Below are 13,091 nucleotides of genomic sequence, written 5' to 3'. Positions count from 1 at the left end.
AGGTGCGCTCTATCTGGCTGGTAGAAGTGCGGTTTGCACTCCGCGCAGACTGGGCAGTCCCTGGTCACGGTCCTGACCTCCCCAATGGAGTACGGCAGGTTGCGGGCCTTGATAAAATGGAAGAACCGGGTGACCCCCGGGTGGCAGAGGTCATTATGGAGGGCCCGGAGTTGGTCCACTTGTGCGCTGGCACATGTACCGCGGGATAGAACATCTGGGGGCTCATTGAGTTTCCCCGGGCGATACAAGATCTCATAGTTGTAGGTGGAGAGCTCGATCCTCCACCTCAAGATCTTGCCATTCTTAATCTTGCTCCGCTGTGAATTGCTAAACATGAAGGCAACCGGCCGTTGGTCAGTGAGGAGAGTGAATCTCCTGCCGGCCAGGTAATGCCGCCAATGTCGCACAGCTTCCACAATGGCTTGGGGGAGCCTGTCCGCCAGGTTGAGGGTGGCGGCCAGAGCCACGTCCAATGCATCGCTCTCCACCTGGAAGGGGAGGGACACGTCGACCATGTGCATCGTGGCTTTGGCGATGTCCGCCTTGATGTGGTTGAAGGCCCTGCGGGCCTCAGCCATCAGGGGAAAACCTGTGGACTTGAAGAGTGGGCGGGCCATGTCCGCATAATTGGGGACCTACTGTAATATGAGAAAAACCCCAGGCATCGTTTCAGGACCTTGGGGCAGTGGGGGAGGGGGAGTTCCAGGAGGGGGCGCATGCGGTCGGGGTCGGGCCCCAGGACTCCATTTTCCACAACGTAGCCAAGGATGGCTAAGCGGTTGGTGCGGAAAACGCATTTCTCCTTATTGTAGGTGAGGTTAAGGACTTTGGTGGTATGAAGGAATTTTTGGAGGTTTGCTTCGTGGTCCTGCTGATCGTGGCCGCAGATGGTGACATTATCTAGGTAGGGGACGGTACAGTCCATACTGGTCAACCATTCGGTCCATCACTTGCTGGAAGACCGAGACCCCATTGGAGACGCCGAAGGGAACTCTAAGGAAGTGATAAAGGCGGCCATGTGCTTCGAATGCAGTGTGTTGGCGGTCCTCTGGGCGGATAGGGAGCTGGTGGTAGGCGGACTTCAAGTCAACTGTGGAGAAGACTCGATACTGCGCAATCTGATTGACCATGTCAGATATGCGTGGGAGAGGGTACGCATCGAGCTGTGTGTACCGATTGATGGTCTGACTGTAGTTGATGACCATCCTGTGTTTCTCCCCAGTCTTGACTACACCACTTGAGCTCTCCGGGGGCTGTTACTGGCCTCAATGATCCCCTCCCACAGAAGCCGTTGGACTTCTGACTTGATGAAGGTCCTGTCCTGCGTACTGTACCGTCTGTTCCTCGTGGCGACGGGCTTACAGTCCGGGGTGAGGTTTGCGAACAGTGAAGGCGCCACGACCTTAAGGGTCGTGAGGCCACAAACGGTGAGGGGGGGCAGGGGTCCGCCGAATTTCAGAGTAAGTCTTTGGAGGTGACACTGAAAATTGAGACCTAGTAACAGGGCAGTGCAGAGATGGGGGAAGACGTAGAGCCTGAAGTTGCTATACTCTACGCCCTGAACGGTGAGGGTCGCGAGGCAGTACCCCTAGATTTGCACGGAATGGGATCCGGAGGCCAGGGAGATTTTCTGGGTGACGGGGAGTACTGGGAGGAAGCAGTGCCTTACTGTAGCAGGGTGGATGAAAGTCTCTGTGCTCCCGGCGTCAAAGAGGCAAGTCGTCTCGTGCCCGTTGATCTTTACCGTCGTTGTAGCGGTCGCGAGGTTGCGAGACCGAGACTGATCAAGGGTGATGGAAGCGAGCTGCGGAAGGTGTTGGGAGGTCCCGGGCTGAGCAGCGGTGGCGGAGGTATCGGCGGGCCGCGAACAGTCAGGCGAGCAGGGGTCCTGAGGTGCGGTCCAAGATGGCGGCACCCACGGGGTGCACATGGCGGGCGACATCAAAGATGGTGTCACCCACGGGCCGCACGTGGCTTGTGGTGGAAAAGATGGCGGCGCCCCTGGATCACACGTGGGGGGTGTAGTGATGCTGGGCCTGGAAACAGCGGCGACAGACCGGGCCTGGCAAACGGAAACAAAGTAGCCCTTCTTACCACACCCGTTGCAGGTCGCACTCCGTGCCGGGCAGCCCTGCATGGGATATTTGCTCTGGCCACAAAAGTAACATTTGGGTACCCTGGAGTTGGTCGACAGTCGCGCGGCACAGGCTTGCGGTGCAATCGAGTCGGCCACTGGTGGGGCCCACGAGGGTGCCGTGCGTTCGGAGGTGTAGGCCTCCAGATTACGGAAGGCCACTTCTAGGGAGTTAGCAAGCTGCACAGTCTCTGCAAGTTCGAGCGTACCCCTTCCAATAGCCGCTGGCGAACCTAAGTAGACTTAATGCCAGTGACATAAGCATCTCTGATTAATAGTTTGGTGTGTTGGACTACCGAAACTGCCTGGCAGTTACAGTTCCTACCGAGAATCCGTAGAGCCTGCAAAAAAACGTCCTGAGCCTCCCCCGGGAGTTGCCGTTTCGTGGCCAGGAGGTGCCTGGCGTACACTTGGTTATACTGTCCCTTTAGTAGCGCCGTTGCTTCTGTGTAGGTGGGCACGTCCCGGATGAGGGGAAAAACCTGTGGGCTCACCCGTGAGTAGAGGATCTGGAGCTTCTGCGGGTCTGAGAGTTCTACTTCAGTGGCTGCGCTGAGGTATCCTTCAAAGCAGGCTAGCCAGTGCTCGAAGGTGGCAGTGGCTCCGGCTGCGTGAGGGTTCAGCTCCAGGCGATCAGGCTTGATTAAGACGTTCATCTCGTAAAATCTTGTGCAATAAATTGATGTACCGTCAATGACCACGAGATGAGAAAGGTGAAACAATTGAGGCTTTATTGCACAAGATGTTGAACCAGAATGGGAGCGGCGCAGGAGACCATACGGCGATTACTGTGGTACCTGTAATACACTGGCAGTACCGTAATACACGTAGTGTGTTACCAGTGGTGTTTACCATATTACTATGTGGCTGGAACAATGCCACAGGTCAGCTTATATTAATATGACTGGTGCAATACCGCAGAGGTCAGCTGGTATTAACACTGTGGGGCTGGTGCAATGCCACAGGAGGTCAGCTGATATTAACATGACTGGTGCAATGCCACAGGAGGTCAGCTTGTATTAATACAATGTGGCTGGAGCAATGCCACAGGAGGTCAGCTGGTATTAACACTGTGGGGCTGGAGCAATGCCACAGGAGGTCAGCTGACAATGACGTGACTGGTGCAATGCCACAGGAGGTCAGCTTATATTAATACAATGTGGCTGGTGCAATGCCACAGGAGGTCAGCTGGTATTAACACTGTGGGGCTGGAGCAATGGCACAGGAGGTCAGCTGACAATGACGTGCCTGGTGCAATGCCGCGAGGTCAGTGTCCCCCGCCAATGTCGGGCCGAGTGCCGCACCGAGGATATTTTTAGCGTCGGAAGCGACGCTGCAGTGCCCCCCCCGCGCGCGCGCAGGTGGGGGAGGCCGGTGGGCGGCCTGTACCAAAGCGAATAAGCCCTTTAATCCTCCTTAGCCATTAAAGAGGGATAGGCGCGTCAACTGGCCCTTCGTCGCTCATAAACGCGGCGTAGCCATGAGCATGGCGTGAACAGAAAGAGCTCTCTTCGGCCGTCTGATCGTGCGAGGAGCCCGAGGGTTTGGCAGGGCACCGAGTGGCGGTGATTGTTTAAATCAGTCCTCCGGCGCCCCCCCTCCTTCCCGCGCTCAGTGGGCGGGTCCTCCCCTGTGACGACGTCATGGAAGTGGGCGGTGAGGCGCTGGAGGTGATAAGCATTGTGGGTAGAGCGGTGTGCGCAGGCGTGTTGCTGACGGCGGCCTTGTACCTGGTGCGCGCGCTGTGTCAGAGGATGGCCTGGAAGTGCGGAGGAGAGAGCCAAGCGGAGCTCGTCAACAACCTGCGGAGTGAGTACCCGAGGCTCGCAGGGCTGGGATGGCCAGCGCCTCTCCGGCGAGTGACAGCGCCTGTGGCCTGCCTTTCAGTACAGCCCCCTCCTCGCGCCCGCTCGCTCCTCCTCCCCGCCGCTGTCCGTAGTGGTGCGGCCAGGTCAGGCTGGCCGGATCCTGCGGGATTACTCCAGTCCCGAAGGGCGGGCCAAGCTGTGGGGGAGACTCGGTTGGCAGTGGGCTGAGGCGGGGCGGAGCCCGGGGTGGGGCAGAGTTACTGGGCGCAGCCCTGAGAGCCAGTGTCAGGCAGCGGAGCCAGACTGGGCTGGTGTGGGCGAGACAACAAGTGGTCACTGCAGTGCGGCCAGTGGCCAGGCTGCGAATCCGCAGCGGTGCATTGCCATGGCAGTTTGGGTTGAGTTGATCCCCAGTGCCCGATGGATCCGAAGGATGTTCATTCTCAGCCGCCGTTGTTTCGGAGGCTGTCACTGCCTATCTCAGCCTTGAATATATTCAGAGTTTTGATTCACAAGTGAGGCAAGGGTCATGGGGGAATTGGCAAGAATGTGGATTTGATTCCAAGATCCGAACAGCTCTTATGAACAAAGAAATGTACAGCACAGGAACAGGCCCTTCGGCCCTCTAAGCCCGTGCCGACCATGCTGCCCGTCTAAACTACAATCTTCTACACTTCCTGGGTCCGTATCCTTCTATTCCCATCCTATTCATATATTTGTCAAGATGCCCCTTAAATGTCACTATCGTCCCTGCTTCCACTACCTCCTCCGGTAGCGAGTTCCAGGCACCCACTACCCTCTGTGTAAAAAAAACTTGCCTCGTACATCTACTCTAAACCTTGCCCCTCTCACCTTAAACCTATGCCCCCTAGTAATTGACCCCTCTACCCAGGGGAAAAGCCTCTGACTATCCACTCTGTCTATGCCCCTCATAATTTTGTAGACCTCTATCAGGTCTCCCCTCAACCTCCTTCGTTCCAGTGAGAACAAACCGAGTTTATTCAACCGCTCCTCATAGCTAATGCCCTCCATACCCGGCAACATTCTGGTAAATCTCTTCTGCACCTTCTCTAAAGCCTCCACATCCTTCTGGTAGTGTGGTGACCAGAATTGAACACTATACTCCAAGTGTGGCCTAACTCAGGTTCTATACAGCTGCAACATGACTTGCCAATTCTTATACTCAATGCCCCGGCCAATGAAGGCAAGCATGCCGTATGCCTTCTTGACTACCTTCTCCACCTGTGTTGCCCCTTTCAAAGACCTGTGGACCTGTACTCCTAGATCTCTTTGACTTTCAATACTCTTGAGGGTTCTACCATTCACGGTATATTCCCTACCTGCATTAGACCTTCCAAATGCATTACCTCACATTTGTCCGGATTAAACTCCATCTGCCATCTCTCCGCCCAAGTCTCCAAACAATCTAAATCCTGCTGTATCCTCTGCCAGTCCTCATCACTATCCGCAATTCCACCAACCTTTGTGTCGTCTGCAAACTTACTAATCAGACCAGTTACATTTTCCTCCAAATCATTTATATATACTACAAAGAGCACAGGTCCCAGCACTGATCCCTGTGGAACACCACTGGTCACAGCCCTCCAATTAGAAAAGCATCCTTCCATTGCTACTCTCTGCCTTCTATGACCTAGCCAGTTCTGTATCCACCTTGCCAGCTCACCCCTGATCCCGTGTGACTTCACCTTTTGTACTAGTCTACCATGAGGGACCTTGTCAAAGGCCTTACTGAAGTCCATATAGACAACGTCCACTGCCCAACCTGCATCAATCATCTTAGTGACCTCCTCGAAAAACTCTGCGAAACTATGCGAAAATGATTTCTTAATGCTTTTGACCCTCTCACAAAGGGCATGTTATATAGTAACTGGTGGTCTAGTAATTCACTGGGTGCCACTCCTGCGGTTTTTTCCTTTTCAGAAATGGTCCAATTGACTTGTGTTTTAACTTGTTTTTTGACCTTTTTAAATTCTGGAGAACCCAACAATGTCATGTCAAGTTAGGAAAGCAAGTTTAATTTCAAAACGTTGTTATGAGTACTGGGATTTCAGATGTATTATAGGTTAAAAGCTTGGGTTAGTGTGTGCGTGACTGCTGCAATCATGTTTTAAAAGAAATCCTAGTTTGAAAGGCGAGTGTATTTTGGGAGCCGGGACTTCAATTAAACCATCGTAAAAGGCATGTAAAAGACGTGGAGTTAATTAGCTTTCAGCTTGGTAAGATGTTGCTGGATGGAGCTATGCCATCAGGAATTTTGCAGACAGCAGTTCAGTATTAGTGGCACGGTAGCACAGTGGTTAGCACTGTTGCTTCACAGCACCAGGGACCTGGGTTTGATTCCTGGCTTGGGTCACTGTCTGTGCAGAGTCTGCATGGTCTCCCCGCGTCTCTGGGTTTCGTCCGGGTGCTCCCGTTTTCTCCCACCAGTCATGAAATACATGCTTTAATGTGAGCCTACTTGTGACACTAATAAAGATGATTATTATTGTTGTGAGCTAAATGAAGTTGTGACCAGAAGTCCAGTAGCATTCCCTCACTGCAGTTGAGATTAACAGTTTTCGAAACAGTGCTGATTTGTCTGAGAACAAAGGGGAGCTGAAACAAGCTGAGAAGTTTCTTTTGATGAAATACAGCTAGAGTTTTTGCATGGTTCTGACAGGAGTTAGGTCTTGTCTTTAAAGCAGTGTCAAAAGATCTCTTTCTTGTAGAACATCTCTGTAAAACAAATATTCCTTAGTACCAATGGTTTAACAGGGGATTGAGAGTTGAGATGTTTTTTTCCTTCGTGTTAGAGTGGGGAATAAAGATATCATTTGAGGGTATTGTATTCACTGTATTGAGTTATATTAAGGGGTAATTGTAAGCTATTTCCTTGTGTGTTATAGATACTTTAATGCTGTTAGTAATGTTTGTTTTAATGAACTATCTCCCTATTTCTTCATATAATAATCACTCCTGCAGTGAGGTATCCTTTCCTCGCAGTCTTACAAAATAAAATATTGGGGTTTATGTCCAGTATCCTAGCCACTGTTGCGGTCTGATCTGGGATTGTAATAATGTTTAATTTTGAGTGTGTAATTTTGTCTGACTTTCCAGTTTAATGTTGTGCTGCGCCGTTTGAGGTGGCAGACTTCCACTGAGGTGTTGCTCTTTTCAGTTGGTGCTGGATCGTATTCCCTAAAGAGCAGAAAGCTTCACTGATGCACTGGGCATCACTGTAACCAGTAACTTTTGACTGGTCACTCATCAGCTCCCTATCAAGCTACTCGATTACTTGAGAAAGAAATACCAGGATGAGATTCATCCTGCATCTTTCATATCTTCTCTATCTACCAAGTGCTTCAAAACCATTGAATTACTTTTGAAGAACCATCTGAGGTCTTCGGACGGTGAAAGTGAGCTTTCAGTTGGTCCATTAAGCTAAGGTCGAGAAAATTAATAATTTTGGATGGCTGAATAGTCTGAATTTTATAGTGATTTGTGGTGTATTTTCTGGAAGCTGAATGTTTTTTGGGAAATAACTCCAGCCAGCTACTGTCGTCTTGGGAAACATTTGCTGACAGTCAAAGCCATAAGAAAAGAAGGCTGCCTCTTGGAATGCATATTGCTTCAGTGGCCTGTCCACGGAGAGGAGTAGTGAGGCACAGGAAGGGAGTGACAGCTGAACTGGGGGGGGGGAGATGTAAGCTCAATGGAGGGATTGGGTAAAGACGGGACGAAATTGCTGGAGGCAAGAAATTGTCAGGGTATTTAGCACCGGTACATCATTCTGGATACCAATAACAGACCCACAGTGGTGAAGAGGTGATAGAATCCCCATAAGCTCTGCTTTCATTTTAAACAATACCACCATGAGAGGGATATGTAGCCTCTTTTCTGTAGTTGCAAATTTACCACTGCTTCATCCCAGGAGTTCGGGGAGAAGAGAAGGTTGAGGGTAGGGAGCAATACAGCCTAAAGTAGTATGGTCGAACATGTCTGGAAAAAGATTAAGGTGTTAATAAAGCTCCCTTCTCAACCTCCGAAGCATTTTCTAATTAAGGAATAACACTGGAACATAGATATTGAAACGGTTAATTTTGTGTGGGGAAATCTCTCAAACAGCAGTGCAATAATGACCAGCTAATCTATTTTTGTGGCATTTGTTCATAAATAAATGTTATCCAGGGCACTGGAAGAGCTCCAATGGTCTTAATGTTATGGTGAGATCTTTTGAATCCACCTCAGGACATGTGGGCCTCAGTTTAACATCTGTCCAATGGACTGCATCTCTTGTACCGCACCTCAGTATTTCACTGGATTGCCATCTTGGGTTTTGTGCTCAAATCCCTGGTGCGGGATTTGAACATGCAACTGACATTCACTAATATGCTTTAAACTAAATTGGGGGTGGGTGGGCACCTGCATAGAAGTTGGAACGAGGGCTAAGGTGCTTAAAGGAGTGAGTGTTGGATAGTACTAGATAAGGAAGTTGATAATGGGTAAGAGCAGAAAATGTGATATTGATTCCGCCATCATCGAACCATCAAAATATGTCCTTACGGGCCTATCCTGCTTAATCCCATTTTCCAGCCCTTTGTATCCTTGTAATTCACAGCGTTTGTTTAAAGTGCACTCTTGTGTTTATGTGCTTCCTGTAATGCCGTGACCAAAACTATATGACATACTTTATCTCTAATCATACTAGTATATTGTGCAGTTCTAATAGACAACATTCAGATTTGGACTGGTAAGTGGCAAATAATGTTGGTGCCACACAAGTGCCAGCTGGTGGCTGCCTCCAGCAAGGGAATCTAACCATCAGCCCTTGACATTCAACGGTATTATTGTCGCTAAATCCACCATGATGATCAGTGCACTGGGGGCTACCGTTGATCAGAAACTTGACTGGCCCAGCCATATAAATGCTGTGTCTAGAAGAGCCGGTCAGAGGCTGGAAGTTCTGCAGTAAGTAATTTGCACCTCCTAACTCCCCAAAGCCTTTTCACTTCTACATGGTAAAAGTCAGATGTGTGATGAAAAAATCTCCACTTGCCTGTATGAGTGAAGCTCTCATAACGCTCAAGAAGCTTGACACCATCCAGGGAATGCTTGATTAACAAATTCCATTCAACATCTTACTCCCTCCATCATTGGTCCACAGTGGCAGGTGTATATGCCATCTCATTTGTTGGATGATCATGTTTTGACTATTGCTCCTATGAAATTCCTGCGATATTTTTACTATGCCACAAGTGCGTAAATAGTGTGTAATGGGTCTTACAATAATGTAAATGCCATTGGTTTGAGTAGGCAAATGCAGCACAAATGCCTTTTAGCATTTGTTTAGACACTTGAGAGCTTTTAAAAACTCAAATTGGGGAAAAGATTCACTAGATTAAGACTGTGCTTTGAGGAGAGAGTGAGTAGAATAGGCTCATACACTTGAGTTTGGAAGAATAAGGAGTGATCTCATTGATCCCAAGATAGTCATGTGCAAATAGATGATATCAGCTTCCTTGAATCCTTCACTTGTCATGTTGTCAGAATCCAAGTCTTCTTCCACCCTCAATTGGAATAAGTTCCAAACTCCAACTCCCTTCGCTAGTGCATAAGGACTCTTGTGACCACACACTCCATGTCTTCCAGAGTGTTTACCCCTCCCCAGTGCTCTTCCCTCTTGCTGATAGACCCCAGTGCACCCATCCTACCATTCCCACACAAAAAATGTCATTCTTTGTACATCTGCATGTTAATTGCTGCCTTCCCAGTCTGGCCATATCTAACCCTCTCATCCCAATGCTGCCACACTCAATGCCTTGCCTGCCACTGCTACACTTAAGCTATCCCAACATTCTTCTGCAGGCCTCACACTTGTGGACTTCTTTGATCTCAGATCTTGAAGCCACCTTCTGTGCTTTCATACCTCAACCCCCCTCCGGAGCTGCTCATGAATTATTTTGCTGTGTATCCTTGGTTAGTTTGGATAAGTTGGATATATAACTAATCAAGCATACAATAGTGGTTTGGGTTCCTTGGGCATGCCAACTCCAAAAGAATGTGATGATTCCTAAACTTCCTCTGTTTCTAAGTGCCTTGATACTTGTACTGCATGGTTTATAGGTACAAGGCAATGTATTGCTCACAATGCCAGGGAAAGCTCCTAAGTAAGCATGTTTTAACATCACATTTCAGGACTACAGCTGTCTATATCACTTGACCTGTGTATATTAGTGTGTGTGCTTATTTTTATATTGGAGGGAAGAGGATAATAGGATCAGTTTGCGCAGGCTTCCTTGTGTTCTTATTTTAAAGTTGAGCATCTGTATTTATTTTCATCCTGCTGTGCTAAGTGGTTTCCAAATTTGTAACCGGAACTGTCCAAATAAATTTGTCATGTTTTAGTGCACTCTCTGACTAGCGGAGGTGCGACTGCAGTGTTGTTCAATCTTTTTTTCCCGGGATCCACTTTTACCAACTAGTGGATCTTCACGCCCCATGCCGGCCCCCATTCGTGCCCCACCATTATTGCTTACCGTCAACGTGACAGGTGAGCCTGCTTGGTCTTTCATTCTCGTTTAGTCATTCCGTGTTACATTTCTGCTCAGGATTTCAGCTGATGACTGCATCTTTTGAAATAAAGCAAGAGGTTTGTCCTCCAATTCATCATGCTAAGCCTTCTAATGCCTTTGAAGATTTGATGGTTTTAAACTTTCATTTGTCAGTACTTCCCTGCATCTAACACACACAGGTTTTGCATCCTGATTTGCATTGGCATAATAAAGCCATAGCTCAAGAAATCATCTTTATTCTTTATACTGCTTTGTTCTCGATTTCAGTTTCTTAATGGCTTGTCCACCAGAGGCCTTGGAGCTCTGCATACAGCTCACACCAACACTGCTTTGCCCTGCCGTGGACTTTCTTGCGAATCTCTCTCCAGCAGATTCAGTTGAGATCCTGGCCTGTTGTATCTCTGACTCCCTCTTCCTTATTACAAAATAATCCATCTTTAGTTCTTCACACAGTCCTGTTGCTTGCTGACAGCTGCAAAATGGAGAAATCTCTCCATGATTTCACAATCAAAGCACGGACATACAGGGCCCGTGGCAGGATGTGTGACCTTCCCTCTGCCACTGCCTCTGGCAAAAATACTCCATCATTCATATTTAAAGGCTGTTCGTGTCCAGCATTTACGTTGAAACTTTGTTTCCATTAGATGATTTTTCCAAATTTATGATTTTTTTTTTGACTGAAAACTAAACCATTTCAGTTGAGCATGTGAATCCTTACATTATAACACACAAATTTTGTTTTAAATATATACTTATTTCTTTAGACATTTAAACAAGTATAGAAAAAAGTACAATTTTGTTTTTAATTTACAAACTATAACTTTCGAAGAGATGAAGTAACTTGTCAAATGCATACAATGTCACAATATTTCTTATTGGTTCCACTGCATTGCACTATCCAAGCATCATCTCACCAAAGGCACTGATTTAATAAAAGCAAATTACTCCAGATGCTGGAATCTAAAACCAAAAGAGAAAATGCTGGAAATGTTTTGGCAAAGTGTCATCTGGACTCAAAACGTTAGCTCTTTTCTCTCCTTACAGATGCTGCCAGGCCTGCTGAGATTTTCCAATGTTTGGTTAAAGGCACTGACTTCCTGGTTTCTGGAGAGTGGCGACACAAAGTGATTGTGTAGGTCTCTTCCAGTGTTATGTGTGTCAGCCGTATTGACTGGCCTCGTTTGATCGATATTCCTGGCTGACGACTTGGCCTGGCTTCCTGTCTCACTGTCCAGTAGCTGCATCCACCCCAGTCACGGACTGCCGACCATTTCCTGATCAGTACTTCACGTCGTGGAAGTGCAAGCGGACCTTCTGCCGGCTGCTGGAACAGCTTGACCACGGAGTCGCAGGTCACATACTACCGATCAGTGGTGGGGGAGCGAGCTGAGCAGCATTCAGAGGGCGAGCACTAGAGCAGAGCTCCAAGCTGGGACCATCACTGCTGGCATCGTGCGTCCATGTGGATGCCTGTCAGCCCCTGTTCCCATCCTCTCCCTAAGGGGTAACCAGCACATAGCCCAGCATCGAGCCACCCACCCCCTCAAACGCCACACCAATCGGCGACTGCCCATGGCCGGCAATCTTAACAACCGGTCAGGGCCTTGGGGACTTATTCCTGTGATCGGGAACGCCATGATCCACCCGCAGGTCACGGCCCTGAGTTTGAAAAACCCTGTGCTACTGCAACCCAGTGTTTCATTGCAGGTGGCAAATTTTCCATGATAAAGTTAGGAGCAAGAATTTATTATGGGAAAAGCTGACATTTAGTTTTTAATATCCATATTGTTAAGTAACAACTGAACAAGTGTGGAGCATGCAAATTACAAGGACACTGGTAGAGATTTAGTGAACCATTTCACATTGAGTTGACAAAATCTATCAATAGAATACTGAGACACCAATGAAAATACTGAATGACTTGATGACTTGTGTGGGCCTTCTGAAGAATTCATAGGGGCAAAACAGCCATCCCTTCCTGCTGAGGAAGCTGAACACAATACCAGACTGCAGCTCTCCACACGCACCAACACGCCTACACCCCAAAGAAATGGATTTCTGATTGACAACAAGTTAGTCAGTCTCCGATTGTGGCAGAGCTTGATGTATGGAAGGCCTGCTTCCATTCCCCCTCACTGCTTGTCAATGGAAAAGTAAAGATCGCAAATATCCTTCAGGAAACTGCCAATTTTATTTAAAAACAAAAATTTACTTTTTTCCAGTTTAATCTTTGCTTTACTTTGAGGCAATTTTCAGAGGAATTGATGCATATTTGATTAGCAGATTTGGTACACAGTAAGTAAAACCTCTTACTTTGGCATGGTTTGATTTTGTATTTTGGAATATATTTGAGATGTTGGAGCAGCTGCATTTCGACTGAAGTGATGGACTGACCTCAATAAAACATCCCTGACTGAATAATCGTACTTAATCACAGTGATCTAACAGTACTCCTAAGTGTGAGTGTTGGAGATGTCCTTGCAATAGTGTAGGTATGTGATTTGCAGTGAACAATGCAGTGGGCATAGTGAGCATGGACAAAATTTGATGGGCAAAGAGATGAATGTTCTTCAACCA

At 48.0% G+C, this 13,091-nt stretch overlaps 1 protein-coding gene across 1 annotated transcript in view; it reads left to right on the top strand.

The window, feature by feature from the left end:
• Positions 1 to 3,762: 3,762 nt before the first annotated feature.
• The window catches only part of pcmt (protein-L-isoaspartate (D-aspartate) O-methyltransferase), a 48,066-nt gene continuing 38,737 nt past the window's right edge, over positions 3,763 to 13,091 (top strand). The window contains exon 1 of the mRNA XM_072504677.1: positions 3,763 to 3,943. Coding sequence (XP_072360778.1) covers positions 3,778 to 3,943 — 166 coding nt within the window. The 5' untranslated portion in view covers positions 3,763 to 3,777. The remainder of the gene's footprint in view (positions 3,944 to 13,091) is intronic.

Source organism: Scyliorhinus torazame, chromosome 1 (assembly GCF_047496885.1).
Source record: "Scyliorhinus torazame isolate Kashiwa2021f chromosome 1, sScyTor2.1, whole genome shotgun sequence".
NCBI classification, from domain to species: Eukaryota; Metazoa; Chordata; class Chondrichthyes; order Carcharhiniformes; family Scyliorhinidae; genus Scyliorhinus; species Scyliorhinus torazame.
This window is presented reverse-complemented; position numbering and strand designations above follow the sequence as displayed.